The sequence below is a fragment of the Marmota monax genome, unplaced genomic scaffold, assembly GCF_021218885.2.
Source record: "Marmota monax isolate L192 unplaced genomic scaffold, Marmota_monax_Labrador192_F-V1.1 WCK01_AAM20220418_F8-fsc00198, whole genome shotgun sequence".
NCBI lineage: Eukaryota > Metazoa > Chordata > Mammalia > Rodentia > Sciuridae > Marmota > Marmota monax.
The window spans coordinates 2,054,846-2,082,026 of NW_026693558.1; the positions used below are offsets into that span (position 1 = coordinate 2,054,846).

Consider the following 27,181-nt stretch of genomic DNA (forward strand, 5'->3'; position numbering starts at 1 on the left):
GACCTAGTAAAAAAGGAAATACAATTTCCACCAGATTAAAAAAAAAAAAAAAGATTTTTGTCAGGTTGTTCTTGTCTCTGCCAATTCTCAGGAAAAGCAATACCTAGAGATTGTAAGAAATACATGAGAGGTTTTTGCTGAAGACAGAATCTTGATATTAGATTGTCTTCTAATAATAGAATGCTATCATTGGATATATCACAGGGAAGCTATGAAGTAGCAAAAAATTGGAGGCTTTGGAGTCAGTTATCAAGAATATATGTAACAATAAATGTTGGCGAGAACGTGGGGAAAAACTTCACTCATACATTATTGGTGGGACTGCAAATTGGTGAAACCATTATGGAAAGCAGTATGGAGATTCCTCAGAAAACTTGGAATGGAAGCACTATTTGACCCAGCTATCCCACTCTTTGGTTTAAACCCAAAGGACTTAAAATCAGCATATTACAGTGATACAGCCATCAGTATTTGTAGCAGCTCAACTCACAATAGCTAAGCTATGGAGCCACTAAATGAATAGAGAAATTGTGGTATATATGCACAAAGAAATATCACTCATCCATAAAGAAAAATGAAATTATGGTATTTGCTGGTAAGTGGATGGATCTGAAGACTATCATGATAAGTGAAATAAGCCAATCCCCAAAAGCCAAAGGCCAGATGTTCTCTCTGATATATGGTTGCTAACACACAATAAGGTGTTGGGAGGGAAGAATAGAAGTTCACTGGATTAGACAAAGGGGAATAAAGGGAAGGGAGGAGGGATGGGAATAGGAAAAACAGTAGAGTGAATCAGACATAACGTTCAATGCTCATATATAAATACACAACCAGGGAAATTCCCCATCATGTACAACTGGAAGAATGGAATCCTAATTAGAATAAGTTATACTCCATATATGTATAATAAATCAAATTACACTCTATTGTCATATGTATATAAAAAGAAATAATAAAAAACATATTATGGAGGCTGAGGTTGTGGCTCAGTGGTAGCGCACTTGCCTGGCATGGGTGAGGCACTGAGTTCAATTCTCAGCACCATGTATAAATAAAATAAAGGTCTAACAACAACTAAAAAATATTTAAAAAAACATTATGTTTAGATTCAGGGTCCCATCTTTTTTGGAAAAAGGATTTATACAAGAGGGTTGATTGGAATTATGCTTTAAAATGTATATTTAGGCTATTTACTAATGTGATTAGAATTATGTTATCCAGGAGACTAGATGGAGAAAAAAAACTTAAATAAAAGAACTCTGTACTACTAGGAACGTAAGAGAGGAAGCCATCAACAGAAGCTGAGGAGAACTGAGCAGGTCTATGGAGACCCTTTAGACACTACTCAGTTGGTTAACTATATAGTCTGACAAGCAATAAAATACCCCATGTGGCCTAATGTAAAATCAAAAAGAAACAAACAAACAGACAAAAAAAAAACCCAGAAAGATTATTTTATACTAAAACCCAAATACATAGAACTGAATTTCCATATTTCAAATAGTTTTGGAAATCACCTTGTACATTATCAGAAAGGACTGAGAGAGGCAGGACCAATCTGGTGTTTGGGTCCTTGAAGCCTAACAAATATATAAGCAAAGGAAGCTGTCCAAAGGAGTGGTTGAGAATAAGGACATGGAAAGACCTGCATCCTGGATTAGGCAGGCAGAAGGTCAAGTTCAGTGGATGAATTACTTTGCAGGGGAAAATCTTACCTGTTCTTCTCAGATTTGGGCACAGTTTTAAAGAGGCAAAAGAATAATCATCAGTGTAGAGAAGTATTGAGTTCTGGAGGGGAAATCCAAGGAGTTTTTGTTTGATAGCACTGACTTTCTCAGATTTGAGTATTTGGTTTAAGGAGGCTGGAAAGGTTAGGAACAGGTCCCATGGAGAGTGTGGCACACTGTGGGCTGAAGAGTAGAAAGCACTGTTAAGCAGGACCAGCATCCAGCTGGGTGAAGCAAGTACACATAGGCAGCGGGGCATAGTGACTCTCCAGCATTGGGAAACTACCCAGGATGAGAAGTGGAGAAATGGAATCTGAGCCTCCTCAGGCACGGATGTTGAAAAGCCAAGCATGGAGGTAGGGTTATGGGAGTACCACCACTTTTGCCAACCCTGGGGACAGATGAAGGGTAGGAAGATGGGAAGCATGAGAAAGCCCAGGATTCTAGTGCAAGGAAGCTCCCAAACAGCGGTTAAGACACCTCTTTCAGGAAGGAGGCAGAAGAATGAATGGAAAAGATAGGAGTCTACAGCTGGTTGGAGAATTTCAAGAATAGGTGGTCTTAGACAAACCTTCTACCACCATACTGAAGGTGATCCCAGTATAACCTTCCATAATGAAGAAAATGAAGCGGGTGGATGAAGTGAGTGGTATGAGGTGGGGTAGAGCTGAGAAGCTGAAGAAATTGTAAAGCAAGAGTTGGAAGATTGCATATCCAGATATCTTTGATACTTTCCATAAATGTGGAGAAGCATGCAGAACAGGATTAAGTAACTAAGTCAACTTCACCTTCAATATGTCTGGGCTCACTTTGTGTCACACCACTGGGATGGATTGGATTCTCTGTATTGCTCTACCCTGGTAGAATTGCTTCCAATTATATATGACATGCCTTTCAGACAAAATTGGAGGGAACAGCAGTTATTACAGTTATAGGTGAGCTAGTTAGACAGGACTTGGCATGTCTTCTCAGCTGACATCCAGGATATATTTAGAACGCACAGACCATTTAAATGTAGCAGTTTTGGTTAAGATCATGGATGCATTAACATATGTATATTTAGGGAAATAAAAAAAAAAACATGCATGCTATAATCACTCATTAGAGAAGTATTCCTCACGTTGTAATTTTTGCTGACATTATCTTTTATCATTTTTTCAGCCTCCAGAGTAGAAAAATCACAAAACGCCTGAGCCTAAATTAATCATAATCATATTAGTAGAACAAGAGTAGCAGTTTCAGGAACGAGAATGTCCTGTGATTACTCTTAGCATTTTATTGATACATGAGCAGATTGAAACCAGATTTGTTATTTTGAGCTCATTAAAAACATTTAAAATTGTACTTGTGTGAAATATGGTGTACATCTAGTCAACATGGGCACAAATAGTAAAAACGTAGTTTTCTCTTAAAAAGATGTGCATAGTTTTTTAAAAACCTATATATCTTTCTGACTTGTCCTTCAGTGTCACTTCCTCAGGAAGGAATGTCCTTTTCTTCTAAACTACATGAGATTCTCTTGCAGTGCATTCTTATGGTACCCTACTTTCTTTGTCTGCATTTCTGTGTTTTTTTTTTTCATTCCTCTTTCTATTGGAATTGTGTGCTACACCACAGTCATTATTAAGGCAAAGAGTGTATCTATTTGGTTCTCTGCTTCATCCCTGATGACTGCCACAGAGTAGCTGCTCAATAAATATTTATTGGAAGAATCTATCTGGATATTCAAGCAAAGCAATAGGAAAATATACTAATAATTGGGAGGCTTATAATAATTCAGGCCACTTCTGCCTCTAATGGTTGTTTGACTTTCTGCAAGACAACTCAAGTTTCCTGATCATCAACAAAAAATGTAAGAGATTGCTAAGATTGTTCATAGATCTATGATTCTGCAAATTCTGTATTTCTAGGATTGGTTTACATATCAATGGTAGCAATAAACTGTTTAAAATGAGCATATCTGTAAAAACATAGTGAATGGGGAAAAATCGTGCAAAGGAGTTATTTCCATCTGGCTGTTACTATCATGCATTGATTTTACTATGCAAATTTTCTGGGAGTTGAGCTGTGCATAGAAGATATGTATACAGTCAGTCCTCCAGATCCAAGAGTTTCTACATTCATGGATATTACCAATCATGGACTGAAAACTTGGGGAGAAAAAGTTGTGTCTATACTGAACATGTAGAGATTTTTCAAAATATTTATTTATTTATGTATCTTTAGTTTTAGGTGGACACATTATTTTGTTTTTATGTGGTGCTGAGGATCGAACCCAGTGCCTCTTGCATGATAGGCGAGCACTCTAGCACTGAGCCACAACTCCAGCCCCCAAGATTTGTTTTTTTTTTTTTTTGGTCATTATTTGCTAAATAATATAATACAGCAACTATTTACATAGCATTTACATTTTATTAGGTATTATAAGTATTCTAAAGATTATTTAAAATATACTAGAGGATTGTGTAGGTTATACACAAATGCTATGCCATTTTATATAAGGGACTTGAACATCGGTAGATTTTGGTAGCCCTGGGGCCAGGGGTGTCCTGAAAGCAATCCTGCATGGATACACATGAATGAGTGCATATGACATTTGGAACCTGAGGCATGACAATTCCCAGTGGGAAAAGAGTAATTGAATAAAATGTCAGACTGGGAAGGGAGAGTAGGATTTGACAGGGTTGGGGCCCTCAGAAGTACTGTCCCCCATCCAATTTAACTCAGTGATGATGGAGTATGAATGTGGGCCTGGGTGCTTCCCTTTGCAGCCCCACTCTTGGGGATTCCTTTGACATCAACTTCATTAGTTACAAAGGCAGCAATCCATATCCAATTTTCTTCTTGTGTCAGGATTGTTCATGTATAAACTAGGCTCCTTTGTTGGGAACATTTGCAATTAATCCTATAAACAAACAAACAAACAAATGCAAATTTTACACTGCCTGCCCCAGCCAACCCTGCTGGCTCTGAGGTCTGGCTACCACCTATTATACATAAAAATGAATTGAAATCCCTACTCTGGACCTAACCTAATTTTCATGTGATAATAGGCATGGATTCCCAGAAGTGCTGTATGCCTCTTGATAGTAACATCCTAATTTCCTTTCCTGGTAAATGTTTTAAATAAGATTTTTGCACCAAAGGAAATTAACCTTTAAATTAATCGTAATTATAAAATGCCATCACTGATTTTTGTCTTCAGCCTAATTACTTTCTATTATTTAAACAAATCACACCTCCTGTGAGTTTTAAGTTTGTTTCTCTTTCATTCCCTGCCACACGATGCCAACCAATCATAGCAGAGGCCTTCTTGTGTATCCTCTGCTGGAGTGACCTCATTTAAATGTCACACAGGATTGAGGGTTTGCGCTGGCTTGCTGTGGACAAATCTCCCTTTCAGTGCCTGCATGTAAGGCTAAGGTGTTTTCATTCCGCCTACCTGAGGGCAGTATTTGGAGATTGTGTTTCTCTGTCCTCCAGGTATTAAGAAGGAGATAGCCAAGCCCAGCTTTCTTTTCTCTTAGATGCCAAATCCCAAACTAAACCCACCTGGGTGTAATGAAGTGCACACCAACCAACATCATTCATCAAAAGACTGATGTCATCTTCTCAGCGTGTTTCTTATCTGGAGGGCTTTTAGAGAGCATTCTGTTTCCTGGGATACCTTTGTCTTGTTTGCATTTTTTTCTTTGGAGAGGAGATCTCAGTGACTTTATTTTGTGAGCATGTTTATCAACATTTTGGTGCTAAAAAAAAAAAGTCCTATTTTTCTGTAACTTGGCTACTTTCTTCCTTGTGTCATTATCTCTGTGAGTGTAGAGGGAGTTGGTGAGGTGACAAGCACAGAACAGCCACCACGGGTGGGTGGTGTCTGCACAATTGGAAGAAGTGAAATGATCAAAATGGAAGATTTTTTATCAATCATTCCTGTAAAAGGCACCGCTTCTCTTTCCATCACAGACTCTTTCTTTTCTATTGAGGCTGATCAAAACATCGTGAATATTTCGCATCTACAGGATAATTTCAGTTCACCCTGACAGGTATTTCTGCATAAAATACCTCTTTTATACAGCCCATTTAAGGGTCCTTCTTGGTTTATCTGAATAGTGTCACCTTGGCACCAATGCTTTAGAAGCCAAGCCCTGATTATTCTAAATCAACAGAGAATAAATCAGTTTCTTTTACTTAATATTTTTGACTTGGAAAGATTAGATTTATTTAAAGATGAACATGGTATGCATGCGTATGTTTATGTGTGCGTTTGTGTGAGTGAAAGCAATATAGTATCATGGAAGAGATATTGTGAGAAAAGAGAAAACAAGAAATGATTGTTGAAGAACCACCCTCAAATTGAATGGACAAAAATTTAGACATAGAACTCATGTGTTTTAAGGGACCACAAGAGGGAGCAATTTGATAGAAGGCTGAAAAAGAGACCAGTGCTAGCTAATTTTGGAGACAATATAAAGATGATGTTTCGCTTTAGAGAACACCATTATCACTGATAGAAACTTGCATGTGATTGGCAGCAGGCATATGCATATGTAGCCATCTACAGCACATATTTCTCCCTCTTTCCTTCCATTTATTCAGAAAGTGAAAAAAATGTGCTTTGTTCTAATAGGCTGTTCATTTAGTTTAGAATAAGCTGAGATCTAAGGAGAAGTCACATTTTCTTGTCAGTTTCCATACAGTCCAAGAAATGTTTGTGGAGAGCCAAGTGATTAATTCACATGTGGCCCAGAATCTTACTGTGTCTTCCTCCAGGTTGAGATGTGCCCGATACTGAAGATACAGCAGCGAATGGCAGGTGTGGATCCTAATGGCACCTCTAATACTCATTTATTCTGAGGGAGTCAGATATACTATGGGATGTCAGAAATTCACAAATAAGCTCAGTGACTTTGGGAAAGTGACTTAATCTTTATGGGTCTATAAAATTAAGGCTTTGAAACAGACTAGAAGGCCATAGTTTTCTATCATTTTAAACCCTGAAGAATTCATAGTTCAGAAGAAATGTTATGCAGAACCAAAGGATATAAAGTTAAATGCAGAACTTCAATCCTTGTGATGGGGGAGCGGAAAAGGTGACATCTCCTTCCATTGTGATCCCACTAGGTTTCTGCAGAGAGTAGCTAGATGTTAGTGGCATTCAAAGTCTGGACCAATATGTGATCTTGTTCAGAGATGAGGAAAGAAACGGCAAGTTTGAGTTTGATGGGAAACTAGTGGATATGGATGAAACTGTTTCACTCAGTCACCTTGAAATTCCTAAAATAGTTGTTTTAAAGAGATACAAAACAATAACATAAAAACAATACATATTACTCTTTCATTTGGTTGTTTGAGTATAAGACTAGTATGAAACTCAATAAGTGAAATAAACACGTTGGTGCAGAATGAAGAGTGATTTATAAATTACCAGAAAGCAAGATCGGGTTACCAAACAGAATGCAGTAGTCCTAACAACCTGATAGGAGGAATGACAGGTGATAAATAGGGAGGCAACAAGGAAGGCAGCTAATCAAAACCAGGAGACATACGCTAATGTGTTAACTGAGAATCAGGACTCAACTGGGTCATCTTCATTTTCTTTCCTCCCCCTTGTTTTATCTTTATTTTCTGTACTTTCTGCATTAAACCTACATTACTCTGTAACCAGGAAGAAAGATTATTTTTACAGGGAGGTACATATCTCCTTGATCCCCTGTTCACCCTTTCCATAGGCAGTGGTGAGTGACTGTTCAAAGAATAGCATTCAAATTTAGTGATTCTGAAACCGGAGAAATGATCAAAACATACAGAACATAGTTCAATAAGTAGATGTGTTGGCCAGCAGGTTTCAGAAGAAAAATCAGACTAAAGTAACATAAAATTCTTATCCCAAGAGAAGTGAATAATTTTCTGTGTTTTTTTTTCCCAAATGAGAGATTCTATAAATTGCCTTTGACTTTGATCCCTAGGCCACTTGATTTCAGGTAACCCAGGACAGGTTTTCATTTATTTGTGCTTGGTTTGTGGTTACATGTACATGTCTAATTCTAAGTCTAAACATCTGGAATTCATTTTTTTAATATTTCTTTGAAAATTATTCCCTGAGTATATATTTTTAAATGAAATTTCATGTCTTTTCCTAGATGATTTCAATAGTTAGTAACATTTGCAAATATGCTGAATCTTTTTAGAAAAGATAGTGATTACAGTCCCCTCTCAGTAGCTCTGGAACATTGGCTCCAGGACCCTCCTGTGGATGCCAAAATCCATGAATGCTCAAGTTCCTTAGATAAAATGTGACAGTATTTGTATATAACCTACAATAACCTCCTGTATACTTTGTCATCTCTAGATTACTTATAATATCTAATAAAATGTAAATACTACATAAATGATTTTTATTCTGTGTTATTTGGGGAATGCAGCATAGATGGAAAATTTTTGCCAAATATTTCTGATATCTGGTTGGTTGCAACCATGGATATGGAAGACAGACTGTACTTAGAAAACTGAATTCGTTTGCAAGAGGACCAACGTTGAGTTTAACTATTAAGAACAAATTTGTTAAGGAAACATAACAAAAGTCGAGAAATAATATGACAATGAATTTTTTTTTTCTTTCATGAATTAGGGACATTTTCCATGGCTGTATGGATTTCTTTTAATTGTTAACAATGCTAACAAAACATAAAGACAAATTCTCAATTCTGTCACTGAAGTGGATATCCCACTGGTACACAGAAGAGCTGGGGATGAAGTGAGACAGAAGAATTACATATATGATAAAAAAACATACCAGACCAGGAATCTCTGAAAATTTCTTTTTTCAAATACTGTAAAAGAGAATAAGTAGAGGGGAATAGAAAAGATTGGGAGCTGCAAGGAAAACTCATCACGCCTAGTGACAGATTGGTTCAGTGAAGATCTCTGCCACAAACACAGCAGAGCATGGCTGCCTGGTGTCTTGGAGTAAGCTTTTCCTCCCAAGATCGATTGCTGTCTTGTCATGAACAAATATATAAAAGTGTGTTGCAGGGTTGCCCTGCTCAAATAAGGTTCCCTGGTTACGGCACCCCTGCCAGAGCAGGGGGTCTCTTTCTGGTGAATAACTACTCATCTGAAGGCAGAGCACCCCATAGCAGGAGGTGTTAGCTGGGGGCTCCTGTAAGTAAGTATTCTCAGTGGGCAGTGGGCATGCAGTCACTGAGACAGCATTACAGCTCTGAAGCCCTGACCCATTGGCATTTGATACATCAGCAAGGGGAGGCTAGCTCTATAGATATTTTCAAATGTCCAGGAAGCACATGGTATGCATGTGGGGGGTGGGCTATGTGCTTGGATGTGGTTTTATGAACTGCAGTATGTATCCCCTGCCTCAATTCATAAATTGAAGACCTAGTTTCTGGTAAGACTATATTTAAAGATTGAAACAACTTTGGAGAGGTGATTAAAATTACATAAGTTCACAAGGCTAGGACTCCATTCCAAGAGGATTGAAGTCCTTATAAGATAAGGAAGAGACACACAGAAAAAGACCATGTGAGGACACCGGCAGTGAGAGAATGCAGTCTACAAGCCCAGGAAAGAGACTCAGGAAAAGCAAACCTGCCAAGACCTTGATCTTGAAATTTCAGCTTCCAGAGCTGAAAGAAAACTGAGTTGCTGTTGTTCAAATTCCTCAGACTGGAGTGTGCTGTTATGGCAGCTCTACTGATCACTAGCCAGGCAGTGGTGGAGGTGCTATCCCTATCTTTCTATTTGGAATCTGTGCTGTGAGGGTGGGTGTGGTATTCTGGCAGGCACAGCAGATGGCAGTGGTGTTCCGTGATTTTGCACACTCAACTAGCTTGCCAGGCTGCAGCTCTAGTTTAGATAACTAAAGGGTCAAAGATGAAAATGTCAAGGTCTAGTCCTTTTCATGGGAAAAAAGAAATTACCTTAAAGTGTCTACTAAATGTTTGCATTTCCCTAAAATTCATATGTTGAAACCTAATCAGGAATGTGATGGTGCTTTGGGAGGTGATTAGGTCATAAGGGCTCATGAATAGGTTTAGTGTCCTCAGAAAAGAGGTCCCAGAGAGCTCCCCTTCCAAAATGTGAGCATATGCCAAGGAAGTGTGATCTGTGATCCAGAAAACAAGACCTCACCAGACCCCACCAAATGTGCAGGCACCTTGATCTTGGACTTCAGTCTCCAGAACTGTGAGCAAAAAGTTTCTTTTGTTTATTAGCCATCCTGTTCACGGTATTTTATTATAGTAGCCGATGTGGACTAATATAGTATCTACATAAACAGAAATTAAACTGGGATCTAGGAAATTAAATGAGACACTGTTTAAAAGGAGAAGTAAGTATTCTCAGGCATCTGTGTGTCTGTGGTCTAACTCTTCCTATTTCAACAGTGATTTATTGCTATTTCAAGTCTAAACTTGAATCTTTGCTCCATGGCTCCTTGAAGTTTTCTCTTTCTCTGAGTCTTCCTGGGTGCATTTTCTGCTGTGAGCCTGGATATCAGAACTAAGGACAAAGCAGGTTAGCCTCAGACTGGCTTCAAGGCTATTATTCATACAGCTGTCATAACTGGCCCTTATCTCTGCAGCCCACTCTCAGCAAAAGGCACAGAACCCAAGCTACCCTCTGCTCCTCATGAGGTGCTTAGGAAGGGAAACTTAACTCCTTTAGAGAGCAGGTAGCTGGCACCTACTCTTGCCAGTACACTCCTATCAGGATGCCTCATTGCAAAAGCACAGCAGATAAGAATAGACACAGAGAATAAGGTCCCTGAGCATTTACACATATATGAAACATCTCTCATACTGCAGGAGTTGCTATTCTATTTTTTTACTTTCATTAAGAATTTTATGGGTCAAGGTAGTGTAACTACCAAAAGTTAGAAAGAAATTTCAAACTTTTTTAGAGCATCAGAAGTCAGATGTCTAGGCAATGTCTGGAGGTGAACACAGAATAGAGAACTTGACCAGAACAATATATGGTAAATATAGCCTAAAGCAGGGTACTCAACAAATACTCCTGATTGTCTGTCCCTTTATGAATGACTACAAGTCAATTAACATACTATTAGTCATCGAAAGTTAGAGGACATAGAACAGCCCTAATTGAGCATCTCTTCCAGGTTGTTCACTAGTCCCATGAACATTGAAAATGTGTGTTACTCTACTTGGATATAAAAATTAACAAACAAACAACACAATGACTTTATATCTTGCCTGCAAATCAGTAAGACTAACATTGGAAAACTTGTCTATGTGAAGTTTTTTTTTTTTGTTGTTGTTGTTGTTGTTTCTGATTAGTAAAGAGAGATAAGCGATTGTTGCCAAAATATGTAAAAAGACATACACATTACTTTTTGGAAATTTTTGCAAAGTTTCTTAGGTACTTGAGCAATAAAGTTGATATTACAAAATAAAATGATGGTGTCTTATCTCCCTGGATTTACATGGTTTGGGCTAAAATTTGACCCAGGGAAAAATCCTCTAAGATGCATTCCCAGGAATTCTAATTTTGTGGAATATTAAGATTTTTAATGAAAGGGCTCTGTGTTTAAATACTGGGGAGACTTGTATTCACCAGGCTTTTAATTTCTGTAAATTGAAGCTGTAACATCTACCAAAAGATAACTACTATTTCCAAGTATACCTGGCTTGCTCTAAATCATCTGGAGACTTTAGACAGCTCTAAACTCTATGCTTTAATAGTCACAGGGAACATGAATTTCACAGGGCCACCACTTTCAAAAACAGTTGGTGGATCCTTCATCTGCCTACCATGCTGTGTCCATCCCTTCGTGCAGGAACCAAGATAAAAGTTCCACTCTCACTCTCTGAGTCGGGGCTGACCTTGCTGCTCCCCCTGGGTGGCCCTATCTGTGTTCTCTCCAGGTAACTGTAGGTATAATAAAACCATGAAACTCCTTCTGGTTTCTCTCTTTTATCTGTGTCTATCCTACTCCTCTGCCTCACCTAAAGTAATAACGAACAGTTAAAACAAAACTGAATTAGAAAATAGTTTAACTTTTTTTAAATTTTAGTACCAGGGATTGAACCCAGGGTTGCTTAACCTATGAGCAACATTCCATCCCTTTTTATTTTTTTATTTTGAGACAAGGTCTCACAAGTTACTTAGGACCTTGCTAAATTGCTGAGGCTGGCTTTGAACTTATGATCCCCCTGCTTCAGCCTCCAGAGTCTCTGGGATTACAGGTATGTTCCACCAGTCCCAGCTGGAAGACTTCTTCTGTCCTTTTTTAAATATATATATATATTTAGTCGTAGTTGGACACAATTCCATTATTTTATTTATTTTTTTTTTGTGGTGCTGACAATTGAACCCAGTGTCTCACACATGCTAGGTGAGCATTCTACCGCTGAGCCATAACCCCAGCCCCTGGAAGATTTCTTTAATGCACTACTCTCACAAATGTATATAAATAAATGAAATAAATGAACCTTCTAAATTTTTAGCATCAATCTTACTTGGCTTTGGAACTTTTTTTTTTTTTTGGTGGGGGAATATATCTTGTGCAACTGGAATTTCTGGGATCCCTTTTGAGAGGTGCTGTTCAGGAATTCTGGAGAGATGCTGATTATCTGTATGGGGGGAACATGGTGAGTCAGTAATCGTTTTCCAAAGAAATGAACCACATCATTGTGAAATGTAGTTAAACATTATAGTCCAGGGAAAGCTCAATTTCTAGCTGAACACTGACCTGCATACTTTTCCTTCTCTTAGGATTTGGTATATAGACACTGAAGAATAAAATCTTAATGAACTTAACATAGTTTGTGGAGCCCATATATTTTGAAATCCATGTATCTTTTACTCTTTCTAATCTTTAAGCAAACTAGATGGCTTCTCTTAGGCACTGCAAATACAACCTGCCCACGTAGAACTAATTATCTTATCCCCACTCAACTTCCTGCAAGTGACATTTCCATCTACCCATTCATTCACACCAGACACCCATCTAAGAATCTACCACTCTCCTTCTTTTCCCGTACCATAGTCCTGTACTCTACCAATCACATCATCTTAGCTTGTGTCATTTGTATCATCATGTAGTTCCTCTCCATCTTCAATATTTGTTTTAGTTCAGATCATCATCATCTCACATCTCAATCAATTTAATTATGTCTTAAGAAGTTTTCCTTTTCTTAATATTTCTCCTTCCCAGTCTCTTATCCATGCTGATAGATTTGCCATTGTACTATATGAAGCAAAGTTCAAATTCCTTAATCTTTCATAATTGCTTTTCTATTATCCCATCCATGTTTGCTTTCTAATTTTCTCTGGTGTCCACATCTAGCACAGGATACAATTTGTTCACATTATTTTCTCTGTGATGTACCTAAGTGCTTTTCCACCATTTTCCTGGGCAACCTTATTCATACATCACTACCGAACATATAACTCTCTTTCAAGATGAAGTTCAAGAGTGTTCCTCACTTATGGAAAAAAAAATCTTGGTATCTTTCCTTTCTTTCCCTACCATCGGGAGTTTTATTATATCTATTTGTTCACAGGTTTGCTTTTCCCACTAAATGGCAAGTGCTTAGAGGTAAGAGATTGTTACCCATCTTAAAATCTCCTAAGATTTTAGGTAACACATATTATATCAAGGATAATTTTACAAGTGCTTATTTAATGAAAGGAACATCATTTCCTTTTGCACACAAAATATTATAAACTATGTACAGTATAAAAATCCTACCTGAGAATGATTGAAAATTGCCTCCCATAAGTTAATAATCTCATACTCCCTCTTCCTTTCAGTATGATTGGAAAGTGAAGAAGAAGTAAATTCTCTTTGGATGTTTCTCCTCAAATGCAATCTGTGTATGGGGTGAAGGTGGGAGTTCATAACCCACTTGAATCAAAGTGTGGAATATGATATGTCAAGAAATTTGTAATGTTTTGAACAACCCACAATAAAAAATTAAAAATATACAAAAAAAAGAAAGAAGTGGATTCTCATCTTCCCACCCCACTACCTTTCCCACTCCCAATTCTGATTTTTCCTCAGAATGAATATGGCTGCATTAGCAATTCCCCATGATAGGACTCAGAGAGCCTAGAAATACCTTTCTCATGTCCTTCTAATTCAAATCCTTAGGGTTACTTACCACTTACCATGTTTGGAAGAGGAGAGAACAGTGGTGGAGCCACTATGAGGCTTGTGTGAGCAGACTACTACCTTAACTCTGGATTAAGCAATCAGGTTCAGTGATGAGATTCTGACATAAAGTTCTAGTCATTTGTATCAAATTGTAGAAATGAAAAGGATATTTGAACATTAGAATTCCCAGAGATAATTCTCTAAATTAATCTGAAGTCAGTTCTCCTAAGAATTTTAGTAACTATTGAAAATTGTTGATTGTTGAGAATTGTAGTCCTGGGTGAAACTAACGAGTTATTAATATCTAATAAGTGGTTTATTAAACAGAAGACAGTCAAATTAACCACATTAAAATTCACTTACATTCCCACTCTCCCTTGTATACTCCCTCTAGAATTGTTATAAGAATAGATTTAAAAAATTATTTTGTAGTTGTTGATGGACTTTATTTTATCTATCTATCTATCTATCTATCTATCTATCTATCTATCGCGCTGAGAATTAAACCCAGTGCCTCATACATGCTAGGCAAGTTCTCTACCACTGAGTCACAACCCCAGCCCAAGAATAGATTTTAAAATACCTTTCAATTAAAAGAAAAACTTATGTTTGCAAAATGAGAAATTCTCCATTTGTTCAATATGCTGATTTCTTTATAAAAAATATTTTAGCCTGATAGGCACCAAAAGTTCATTCCCTTTTCTAATGGTGTGTTGAGGGGTATTATCTCAAGACCAGGAAGGTTAGGTCAGAAGCAGTAAAGAAGCTTTGAGCTTGAAAGAAACAGAATAGAGCTTTAGTACTTACAGCTGTCCTCCTCTTCAGTTATACATTTCACAACATAGCAGGCGTAGATGAACCCTGCCAGCTGAAACAAAACAGACATGCTTTAGACATCAGGCAAAAGGATCAGTCAGGACCACAGCACTGGGGGGAATGGTTCAAAGACCAGCAATTAACAACCACATTCAGGGTTCCAAAATGGTTCATCAGACTGAATCTTGACTCCATTGTGAATTCTTGATTCCAGGGATGTCTATCTGCCTTACAAATAAATATATTGCTCTATTTTTCCACTGGTGTTTATGTGTAAGATTTGTTAATTTCCAGGCAATCTAAAGCTTCAAGTAAAAAAAAAATATGTCCATTCATTAATTGATTTAACATGTACATTTGTGCCAGTCAGTTTCTGCTTTACTTTTCTTTAGGTCAGGGCCCAAGATTCTGAAACTGATCTTTCCTCCTGACCACCAGAAAAATACTTAAGAGAACATGACTGCCCTCTCTGATATCATAAATAAAACAAATGAAGGAATTTGGAGTTTTGAGTCTATGAAAAACAGTATGTGTTCAGTAGTTTAAATAAAGAGGATTTCTTTTTTTAAAAAAAATACTTAAGAGAAAAATATTAAGGAAATTCCATGGTATGTTGCATATACTTTTTGTAAGCAAGAAAAACTCTTATTTAGATCTGTAACAGGAACCAGGGCATATTGAACATATGAAGATGATATGTTAAAGGGGTGAGATGGACACCTGTAAGGAATGAGTATCATAACAGTGCACTGAATTTGGGATTGCATGTATGTTATAATCCCTTCCAAAATATGTTGTGAAAAGACCCCAGTGGTCAGAAAATCCCTTGCTCACTGATATTGGTGCCTTAAGGGAGTGCAGCAATGTCATTTGGTATCTATCCCATCAAATAGAGTTGTTTCATATTATTATGGTTTGAATTGGTGTCCCCCCCAAAAAAAGCTCACATGTGAGACAATATAGGAAGGTTTAGGGGAGAAAGGATTGAGTTATATCCTTAACCTAATCAGTGAATTAATCTCTGATAGAATTAACTGGTAACTGGAGTCAGGTGGGGTGTGGCAGGAGGAAGTAGTTCATGGGGTGCATGGCTATGGGGTATATATATTTGTATCTGGCAAATGGAGACCTCTCCCTCTGCTATCTGACCATAAATCGAGCTATATCTCTCTGCCACACTTTTCAGCCATGATGTTCTGTCTCACCAGAGCCCTAAGGAATGGAGACAGCCTTCTATGGACAAAGATCTCTGAAACCATGAGCCCCTACATAAACTTTTCTTCCCTAAATTGTTCTAGTCAGGTTCTTTAGTCATAGCAGTGAGAAAAGCTAACTAAAACAGAAATTGGTACAAGGAGTGGGGTTGTTGCTATGACTGACTTGACCATGTGGTTCAGAAACTTTTGGAGCATTTTGGAATTGGTGGGAGGAATTTTGAGATGCTTTGCATTACAAGCTAGAAATGCTTTAGATTGTTGTAAGGAGAGCTTAATGGCCAATTCTGGTGGGAGCTCAGAAGACCAGAATGCCAACAGGACTGTGGACAGTGAAGACAGGACTAGAGAGGGTTCAGAAAAGGAGGACTCTATTGGAATTTGGACTAGAGGCCATTTATGTTGTATTCTGATTGAGATGTGGTCTGAATTTTGCTCGTCCTGAGACTTTCTGTGGAGCTGATTTTAATCTGGTAGAAGAAATGTATAGGAAGCATAACATTCAGGAAGTGCCATGGGTATTGCTGGAAGCTTTTGGCAAAGTTTATTGTGATATTCAGAAACAGAGAGCAGAGCAGAAAGATTTGAAAAAGTTGGACTTGAAAGCCAGGAGTAAAAGTGGGCCTAGGGAAGTTGCCATTGTTAAAGACATTACTGCCACTAAAGAAATCCTGAAGATTTTTCCTGAAGATAGTAAGAAAGATGGCTTGAGGGCAAGGCCACATCTATCTCAAGCTCAAGGGAGTAAAGGTGAAAATTCTCTTGAGACCAGTGGGACACGCTTCTTGCACAAGGGAGCCTACAAAGTTTTTTCAACATGCTCAGCCACCCAGATACTCAGAGGCTGCTACATCCATGGCTCCTGGAGGTTTGGCTACTGCTCAAGATGGCAGCAGACCTTGGCATCAACCACATGGTGCTAGTTCTGCAGAAATGCAGGATGCTGGATTTAGGGGCCCATGGAAGCTTTCACCAAGATTTCAAAGGAAGGCCTGAGAGGCCAGGCAAAGTGCATCAGGGTCAGAGTTTGTGTGGGCACTCCCTGAGAAGTCAAGGTGTGAAGATGTGAGGAGGAAGCTGAAGCAGCAGTGGAGACTCTGAAGAGTAAGAAATGCCAGTTATTTGGGACATGGTCTTAGGAAAGCTGTAGAAGTCAAGTAGAGAGACACCAACAGAAAGGCCACTTGGGCTGTAACAAACAAGCCCACAGGGGGGGAGCTCCACAAGTCCTTTGGAGGGAACATTAGGATGCCATGTGCCTCAGGTGCTGGATATGGAGCTACAGGACTTGTTTACCCAGTTGGATTTTGGTCTTGCTTTGGTCCCATCCCTTTTTTTCTATGCCTCTAATTTTGTCAATGGAAATGTTTATTCTTTACCATTATATTTTGGACACTTGTGAACTGCTTTTAATTTTATGAGAGCTTACAATATGAGATTGTCTTGAGCCTCAGAGAGGACTTTGTACTTAAACTTTAAGCACTCTCAGAACTTTTGATACTATGAGGACTCTTGGGAATGGGCTAAATATATTTTGCATTGTCAGATGAGTGTGAGGTTTTGGGGTAAAGGACAGATATATTATGGTTTGGATGTGAGGTGCCACTAAAAGCTTAAATGTGAGACAATTCAAGGTTTGGAGGAGAAATGATTGGGTTATAGCCTTAACCCAGTCAGGGAATCAATCCTTGATGGGATTAACTGGATGGTAACTGGAGGCAGGTGGAGTGTGGCTGGAAGAAGTGCTTCATTAGGGGCGTGGCTATCAGGTATGTCTGGAAAGTGAAGACCTCTGTCTCTGCTTCCTAACCATCATGTGAGCCACGTCCCTCTGCCACACTCTTCCATCGTGATGTTCTGCCTCAACCTGAGCCCTGAGGAATGGAGCTAGCTTTCTATGGACTAAGACCTCTGAAACCATGAGTCCCCAAATAAACTTTCCTTCCCTAAAATTGTTCTGGTCAGGACCTTTAGTTGCAGCAGTGAGAAAGCTGACTAAAACATATTTTATCATATGAGGAATATCTTTAATCTAATTCTGAGCTCCAATAGAAATAAACTAATGGATATAATTTTCTAATAAGTAAAAAGAAAGAAAGGAAGAAAACAGTTTTAAAGAAAAGTGATTCAGTTTGGGCAAATTCTTTTTTTTTTAAAGAGAGAGTGAGAGAGAGAGAATTTTAATATTATTTTTTAGTTTTTGGTGGACACAACATCTTTGTTTGTATATGGTGCTGAGGATCGAACCAGAGCCGCACGCATGCCAGGCGAGTGTGCTACCGCTTGAGCCACATCTCCAGCCCAAGGGCAAATTCTTAAAGAAATATCTTTAGAGATGATGATTACTTATGATGACATTTTAGCTAGGTATTATCTGCTGTGTACTGACCCCACATGATCATATTTAGTGTGGAGAATAGGACATTAGGAAAGGCTGCAGTCTTCAATCAGGGAGTTCAAGCACAGGGGGAAAAGTAGCTGTCATGATAAGCTTAATGAAGATGTTTTACGTTAGCTGACAGAGATGATCTGCAGGATGTGAGAAGAACTTTTGAAGCAAGTGTTTAGAAATATTTGGAGCCAAACAGGGTCATTAAAAGTATGTTCGAAAAATCTTCAATTTGGATTTGAGAGAGAAAGCATGTTTTGGAAGATTATAACTGTCTACCGAAGGGAGCTGGTGTGGGATAAAATAGAGGTGGTCATCCTGGGAGAGAAGAGGAAGTAGCTTTGACTATGCTTGGGAGAAACAGCTGGAGAAGAAGGCCTACTACAACATGTCTTTCCTTTATTTTTGGATTTTGGAAGAGTGGGCATGTATGCCTCCTGTCCTCATACCCCTCATGGGATGTCAGAACCAGCACACAAAATAGTGATCTAAAGAAGAGAACCAGTGATGCTATATGAACAGAATTAGCTTTCTTTTTGAAAAATACTTTAGAAGGTTTATCACATCTGCATGTTTCTTTGTAAATTACGTGTTGCTATTGGCAATAACATGGTAAAGGCAAGAACTACGCCTTTATATAATGGAATAATCAGAATCTTCATTTTTATGGTATTTATTTTTAGAATACAGGATACTAGTTGAAAGTAGGGTCTTCTATTTTGCTTTAGTAAAGATTTTATTTGTGCTAATGAAAACTGCCCAGAGCATTTTCATAGAGACTACACGAATATTTCTTAATCTTTTATCTACCACTGCCCAATACATTCAGTGGAACAGTCTCATGGGTACTTTGTCATTGGTTCTTGGATCTGGCTGTGGTTTGGTAAACAGGCTATGGATTTGGTTGAATCCCTTGAGTACTACCTGTAACTCTGCTCCTTTCTCCACATTAAATTCTTACTATATGTGGCTTAGTGTTACCAGTTAATCAATAGGTTCTTTCTTCTTTTCAGTTTTAAGTACTTGTTGGATTATTTGTAATTTTTCCCTAATCACAAACTTTTCTTTTGATTCTTACTCATTACTTTGAAATGAAAATCTAGGTAATAAGTATTGATAAATTCTGAGATGCAGGGCCAATAAGTTTAAACTCCTCATTAAAGTGTCGCTAGTCTCTAGATTATTAAGTGTTCTCTCCCTGAATACAGTTAAGGAACTGCACTCTGCTTATCAGTGATCTTTTAATTGTATTCAGTTGCATTCTTTAACTACCAGGGGAGCTCCTTTGATATAAAAGTAAGTCCCACTGCATTTCATTACAAAAGCTTTCTGATTAAGAGAACTTTAGCTTTTAAATTGGTCACCTCTAAATAGAAGTGGAAATTTGTGTTCCCCAAGTTAATCAAGATTCATAAACTCTTCTATCTTATGTTTTTTCCTACACCATGTGCATTTCTAATTTAGTTTCAACTTCCCAACAGTAACTTATAAAATCTACCAATACAAAGAAATTTCATTTCTAACAAATTTGAATGCTTTCTGTAATGTGCAATGCTAATTTCTAGCTGAGTGACAAAGATGAAATAAACTAAGATTTCTAAACCTTGGCACCATTGGCACTTTGCGTTGGGCAGTTCTTTGAAGAGGCTGCTGTGTTTTAGTATGTATAGCCAATAACACCATATGATCAAGACAGAGATGATAAAAAATATCTCCACATATTACCATATGTCCCTTAATGGACAAAAATGTCCCCCACTGGAGCCACTTCTTTAGATTCAGTCCTAGTCTTAAGGAATTTGCCATCTTGAATCCGGGCCACACATAATTCCAGACTTAGGTAAGTTATTAGGAGGAAAGGAAGAGATTGTATGTCTACCAAGTGACAAAAGATAAACTGGATGGGTTCAGGAGTCGGTTCATTAATCCCGTCACTGCCCTTGGAAGAATGTTATGTGTGTTTTTTTCAGTCGAGGTAAACTGGAACTTGCTTTTCCAGAGTAAGATCATCAAGCAGGAAAGTTGTGGGCTTTGTTCAGGAAAGAATGAAAGTTTCTGATGAAACTTTCTAATGAAAGTTTGTGGAATTCATGTTAGAAAACTGGAAATTGAACCTATGAAAGCAGATTAGGCCCATCATCAGTGAGCTCTGAGTGTGTATTGAATTGCAAATCTAAGTATGCCATTTTCCTCCATAATATTTTCAATGAGCACTCCCTGAAAAAGCATATTTTTCACAGAATACAAATTCTTCTTGAAGTGATGCTCAGCGTCTTTTCATTCCCCATTTCCCACCACTCCTAGTCAGAACTGGTGCCAGTAATGAGTTGTTGGTAGTTTGTTGACAAATAAAAGGTGGTTTCTCTCCCCTGTTTCTTCACTCATTTCCTCTTGCTGCCAACAAAGGATGCTAGTCCCTGCACTTCCTCCTTCCTGGCCCCTCTCAGTCTAGTACCTTGAGTAATATTAAGTCAATCTTTAATGAATTAATGAATTTGAGTGTTGTTGTCTTCAAGAACCAGCAATCCTTTCACAGAGTAGATTGTAAGTTGGTACTTTTGAGATGGATCCCAAGAGACAGTAAGTCTTTGAGAAGGAACAGAGAGGGCAAAGGGGAGGTGGACAGGATATTGTCTAAGAAGAGCTCCAGAAAGAGCTGGAAAATATAGATTTGTTTAGGCAAGGCTATTTAAGAAAGCAATGGGTACAAGGCAGAGAATAGTAACTATTCAGAGAATGTAATAGTATGGTCATTGGGGGTCTGAACTCCTACAATTAAAGCGAAATGGTTTTAATTTTGCTTTTATTTTAAAACATAATTAGAAAAATTATGGAAGGTACACGTGGCATAATACTACGCAAACAAATAATTATTCAATAAATGAAAAACAAAATATTCCACTTGTATTATTCCTTGGCAGAGCTTTTTTAAAAGTTTCAACCAAAGCCTGTTCTGTCTATCCAAAATATCAGGAAAAAGGCAGCCTAGAAAGACTGAAAATTAAAACAAAACAAAACAAAAACAAACAAAAAATATTTTACCTCTTCTTTAGTCAGTATCACTGGAAAACCAAGCAAAATTATGGTCCCTTTGCTCAGCTACAAGGAAGAGTAGGGCACTAACACATACTTCTTGGTCAGGTTTTTGTGGTTTCTGTGAAATCACACAGGAATCTTGGACTTTCATTCCAGTTAGGGAGCAGGAAGATCCCCTTTTCACCAGCCTGAATCCCCAAATTACCAGTAGTCTGTTGTCCTGCTAGCTGTATTGCTTGCTGTAATAAGTTAGAGGCTGTGTGTGGACGACCTCATGCTCCCAGCTCTCGAATCCATTTATCACATATTCCCAATATCTGAAGGGTAAGGGAGTCCAGACTGGCTCCATCTAGTGCAGATGTCATATTACCAAATGACCTTTAGCTCATTATAATGGTAAATAAAACATGCCCACCAGTGCTGTGACATATCTGGGCATGCCCAAATCAGGGAAGAAAAGAGGCAACACCTGGTCACTGGAAATCTCTTTTCCTTCCTGTGAAAAGCTCTGAGGACAGCTTGTATGTACTTTTCATCCCTTTATAACCCAGTTCTAGTACAAATACAGATCCTAGACCTGCTCAGAGAGAAGGTGTATTTACAGCATGAACTTCCCATCTCCACTCATTGTCCACTGAATCAAATTTCCTGCTTGCACCCAGAACTGCTTGGTTATTTATGAACAGTACTGAGTAGGAATAGATACTCCAAATTTAGTCACCTCCTCATCTCCACACCCCTGGGTCAGCAAAAACCCATAGGGGATCTAGACTTCTAGCTTCACCCAGGAGTGATGAGGCATCCTTCTTGTCCCTTGTCAGTGGAGCCTAGTAGAGTCACAACTTTCACCAATGTCCATAATGAGACCAATGCTGTAATGAGACCAATCTTCTTTCCCTGTAGCATCAGTGAAAGCCACCTGGAAGCAATAACAAGTACTCTTATCCCATCCAGCCATGTTGATATCAGTGAGGGGTTTGTGTAAATGAGGAACATCATTGTTTCTCAGCCTTAATGAAAAGAATTTCCCACCTTGAGACTCAATGGAGGCTAATTGAGGAGCCTCAACTTCTCTCCATACTTGTAAGAAGGAGTCAATATCTCTACTTCTCCTGCCAAAGCAGTAGCAGAGAAATCATCTAAAGCAGACGGTTTAATTAAGATCAAAAGTCTCATAACATTCTGCCCAAATTTCCATGTCTCAATGAAAAATTACCCATCAATATAAGAATTAAAAGAATCTCAAATTGAATGAAAATATAATCAATAGAAACTAACACAGTGGTAACAGAGATATTAGAATTATAAGACAAATATTTTAAATTGGCTATCATAAAAATGCTTCAACAAGTAATTATAAAGAAACTTGAAATGAATGAAAAAACTGTCTCAGCAAATAAATAGAAGGTATAAGGAAGAACAAAGCTGAAAATTTAGAATTAAAAAAAAATATAATGGGGGCTGGGGATGTGGCTCAAGCGGCTGCGCGCTCGCCTGGCATGTATGCGGCCCTGGGTTCGATCCTCAGCCCCACATACAAATAAAATAAAGATGCTGGGTCCGCCAAAAACTAAACAATAAATATTAAAAAATTCTCTCTCTCTTTCTCTCTCTAAAAAAATATAAAAAATATAATGATCAAAATTTAAAAATTCCACTAATAAATGGGGGAGATAGAGGAAAGAATCTGCAAATCTGAAGATAAAACAATAGAAATGACCTAACCTGGGCAACAGAAAACATATAGTGAACTTAGAAGTCAGCAGATAGTAATGGAAGATCTACCATTTGTAACTTGAATTCCAAAAGGAAATAAGAGAATAGCTCTGAAAGAGTGCTCTATGAAGAATAAAATGATGGTATTTGCAGGTAAATGGATGGAGTTGGAGAATATAATGCTAAGTGAAGATGGGCAAATCCAGAAAACCAAATGCCAAATATTTTCTCTGATATAAGTAGGCTGATTCATAGTGGGGCTTTGAGGAGGAGCATGGGAGGATTAGACAAACTCTAGATAGGGCAAAGTGGTTGGAGTGGAAGGGAGGGGCCATGAGGGTAGAAAAGATGGTGGAATGAGATGGACATCACTACCCTAAGTACATGTATGAAGACACGAATGGTGTGAATGTACTTTGCATACAACCAGAGATATGAAAAATTGTGCTCTATATGTGTAATAAGAGTTGTAATTTTGCTGTCATATATAACAAATTAGAATAAAAAATAAAAAATAGATTCTGATGCTTAAAAAAGGTGCTCTATGAAATAGTGTCTAAACACTTTCTTATTTGAAAAAGACACAAGCTCATGAATTCAAGACACTGAGTGATTCCAAACAGGAATAACCTAAAGAAATTTACACCAAGATACATTATAGTCAAGCTTTGGAAAACCAAGGGTAAAACTCTTGAAAGCAGAAATGGAAACATTTTTGTATAGCCATTCTGCAAAACGGAAAGTTTCTTAAGAAACTAAACTTAACTACCACATGATCCAATAATTGCAGTCCTGGGCATTCATCTGAGAGAAATGAAGGCATGTGCACATAAAATAGGTACACTAATGTTTATAACAGCTTTATTAACAATAGACAGAACTGGACACAACCCATGTGTAAGTAATTTAAAAAACTGTACTACATCTGTACCATAAAAAACTACTTAGCAATAATATGGAAGGGACTGCTGATATAGGTAACAATTTGAGTTTCCATAGAGTTGTAGTAATTGGAAAAAGCCCATCTTAAAGTTTTGTATATCATTTAATTTCGATTATATGATATTCTTGATATTAGAAAATTATAGATATGGAGAACATGATTAATGGTTGCTAGGGACTATGGAGAGATAAGAGTTAGAAGGGAGTGGGTGTGGCCATAAAAGGGCAAAATGCAGGATCCTTGCACTGATAGAACTGTTCTGTATCTTGACTGAATCATATCAATATCAATATCCCAATAGTGATAGTATTTTGTTTTGCAGTTTGTTACTATTTGGGGAAACCAGGTAAAGGGTACACAAGATACCTTATATTATTTCATATATTTGCACGTGATATACAATTATCTCACATAAAAAAGATGTAATAGAAAATACTATATTTTAGGGTATGATTATTTTTGTTAAAATTTTCAGTAACATAATTTCTAAATTATAAATATATTTAAATAGAGTAGATATACTTTTTTTAAAGTACAAAGACTTATTTTAAGTTTGAACCTTTAAACCAGTGTGAGGTCTATAATAATTTTGATGTTGATACAGTATGGAATCATTATTCAACTTTCTTTTTTGAGTGAGGCTGAAGAGAGGACCTGGCAAACACTACTTCTTTTTCTACACTTATCTCATATTCTAAATAAATTAGTTCTATGTTTCATTTAAATTAAATAATCCATTTTTGTTCTAAATTCATAATTCATCTGCTCTGAGCCCATGCTTTTTGTAGAAGGAATTTGAACAGAAGGATATTATGCACTCACAAAGTACACTTTTAAGTTGCAGATAATTTTTACTTGCTCTTTTTCATCTTATTCCATTTACATAATTTGAGATTGCTTCAGCAAGGGGATTTTATTGTGATAATATCAGTGTTATTAATGAAATTCTTTTTTTATGAAATATTTTATTATGAGACTTGTATATCATCTTGGTTGTCCATCAAATGATTCTTATCCCATTCTATTCCACTAGCTGGACTACTGAGGAGCATGTTGCAAATTTTCTTTGCTACAAATAATCCAGATGCAGCTATCAACTTACAATAACTCATGGCAGATTGCCTTTAGGGCTATTGTGAATGTTCACTGCCTACTGGGTCAGAAAACCTTTTCAGAGGATAAGAAACATATCTTAATACCAGCCTTTAAGGTATTGTGTTGCATCACCAAGCATGACTGTATTCAACACCTTTTGAAAGATTAAATACAACTAGACGTACATGCAAACTTGTATTATCTACTTAAGATTGGGAAATGGACTGAACCAAATGCTAACACTGGCTTAACCAACCACTCCCATTATAACTTGATCTCTGGAGTTTTGATTTCTTCAAACTTACCAAAAAGTTACTCAATTTCAAATGAATCTAACATATTAGTACAGTTGGCAGAGCAGAAAATATTCAGGAAAGGTGAATGATGGCTAATAAAATTCAAATGTCATCATGGCTATCACTTCTTTCAGATATGAAATATCAGATTAATTTTAAAAACTATCAAGTAGTAGTTAAAATATTCTATACATGTGCCCATTGGTAGGTAGTCAAAGAAATTGCTCTGCCACAATATGCCTTCAGTTTTAGTGGTAGGGGACAAAAGGGAGTCTTGATCAAAACTCTTAATTGAAAATAATTGGGAAACATAAAAATCAACTAGTCACAACACCTATTATTTTAATAGTAAAGCTAAGTTTTTATTTTATTTCAGTAATATGCAAGGGGAATCCTGATTTACTTATGATGAATCATTTGAAGCAGAAACAATTTCAAAATCTTCTATGAAATGTAAAACAATCAATACTGTCCTGTAGAATTCCTGGACAAAATCAGTACATAACTCCTTTAGAAGCAAATGGTACAAGAAACATTATTCTTTTTCTCAGAGTTAATAACAAAATTATAGCAAAATTAGTTGGATAAAAGTAAGACATTTACAAAAATACATTAGCACAGGTTGGTATGTTAACATTAATAAGATAAGGCTAAAAATGATCAGAACATTTCATTGGCATGAGTGTGCTGTTCTAGTGATGACAATTGGGGTATTAGGCCAAATTCCTCCTAAGGAATCAGGAGGGATCAGGAGAGTAGATCATTTGTATTATAATACTGCTGGGAGCCATTAGCCAAGTAGGTATGACAATTTCCTTGCCAGCGTACCCCATGTTGCAGTGACATTGCATGTAGGTGACCTTGCTCAAGGACCAGGGCGGATTAGGGTGTTCCCGGTTTAGGATAATCGGGTTTAGGGCGTTCCAGGTTTAAGATTATTCCTGCTGGGAATAGGGAGTATCCTGCTGCCTGAGTTCCCCTTGAGTTCTCACGGGATTCAGACAGTATATTTTTTGGGAGATAGAAGCCCAGTGGAGGTGGATTTGGGCAGAGAACGTGGATTTCCCCAGAACGTGTTTGTAGACGGCTGGTGTGAGTTCGGGAATAAAGAGTTGCTGTTTGAATCTACAAGCTGTGTGGTGGCTCGTGATTGTGTGCCCAGCCAGACTGCGGCATAATACAAGTTACAGAAATAATGCATTAAGTATGTTCCTTGGATAAGTGAAAGATACTAAAATATATCCAAATTTTCTTTTAATTTTTTTAAATTTTTTTTAGAGATGCTAGAGTTGGACATAAGGAAAAAGTAGAATACATAATGCACTTGGGACTTCAACATGTATTACCAGGTATATTTCAAGAAACTAAACGAGATGACTTCATGAGACTATAGTGCAGAGACTATATACTGGATCCCTACTTGATTAAATACAGAGGCTCTGAAAAGAGCATTTATACAGAAAGGGGAAGGTGGTTTCCACAGGAATGCTTAGGTATCTCACCTTAAGTCCTGTCCTTTATGACATTTAAAAATTCCTGAAGAACTACAGTGATCTGATGATAAAATTTTGTAATAGTATGAAGGATTCTATACAAGCAATGTAGTCCTGAAAAAAATAATTACTTTATGTAGAAGATGGGAGGTGAATTGCCTCACTTTCTTCCAGACTTGCCAGTCTTAGCTGGCAGAAATGTGCTCAATCCTGGTACTGCAACTGAAGAGACACTGAACACAATTGTGACCATATTATGAAAGGAGCTAGGGGAATGTGCTGTTATGAGTGTAGTTCCTGGCTCACAGAGTGTTCTCAACAAA

The 27,181-nt window shown here is 37.5% G+C and overlaps 1 protein-coding gene across 3 annotated transcripts in view; it reads right to left on the reverse strand.

Moving 5' to 3' along the window:
* The window catches only part of Nkain2 (sodium/potassium transporting ATPase interacting 2), a 979,120-nt gene that overhangs the window by 12,616 nt on the left and 939,323 nt on the right, over positions 1 to 27,181 (reverse strand). For all 3 annotated transcript variants that reach the window (XR_009228127.1, XM_046458657.2, XM_058583725.1), the window contains exon 5: positions 14,668 to 14,728. Coding sequence is in view for 2 of the 3 variants with exons in the window: in XM_046458657.2 (XP_046314613.1) it covers positions 14,668 to 14,728 (61 nt within the window). In the remaining variant the exon portion in view is untranslated. The remainder of the gene's footprint in view (positions 1 to 14,667; positions 14,729 to 27,181) is intronic.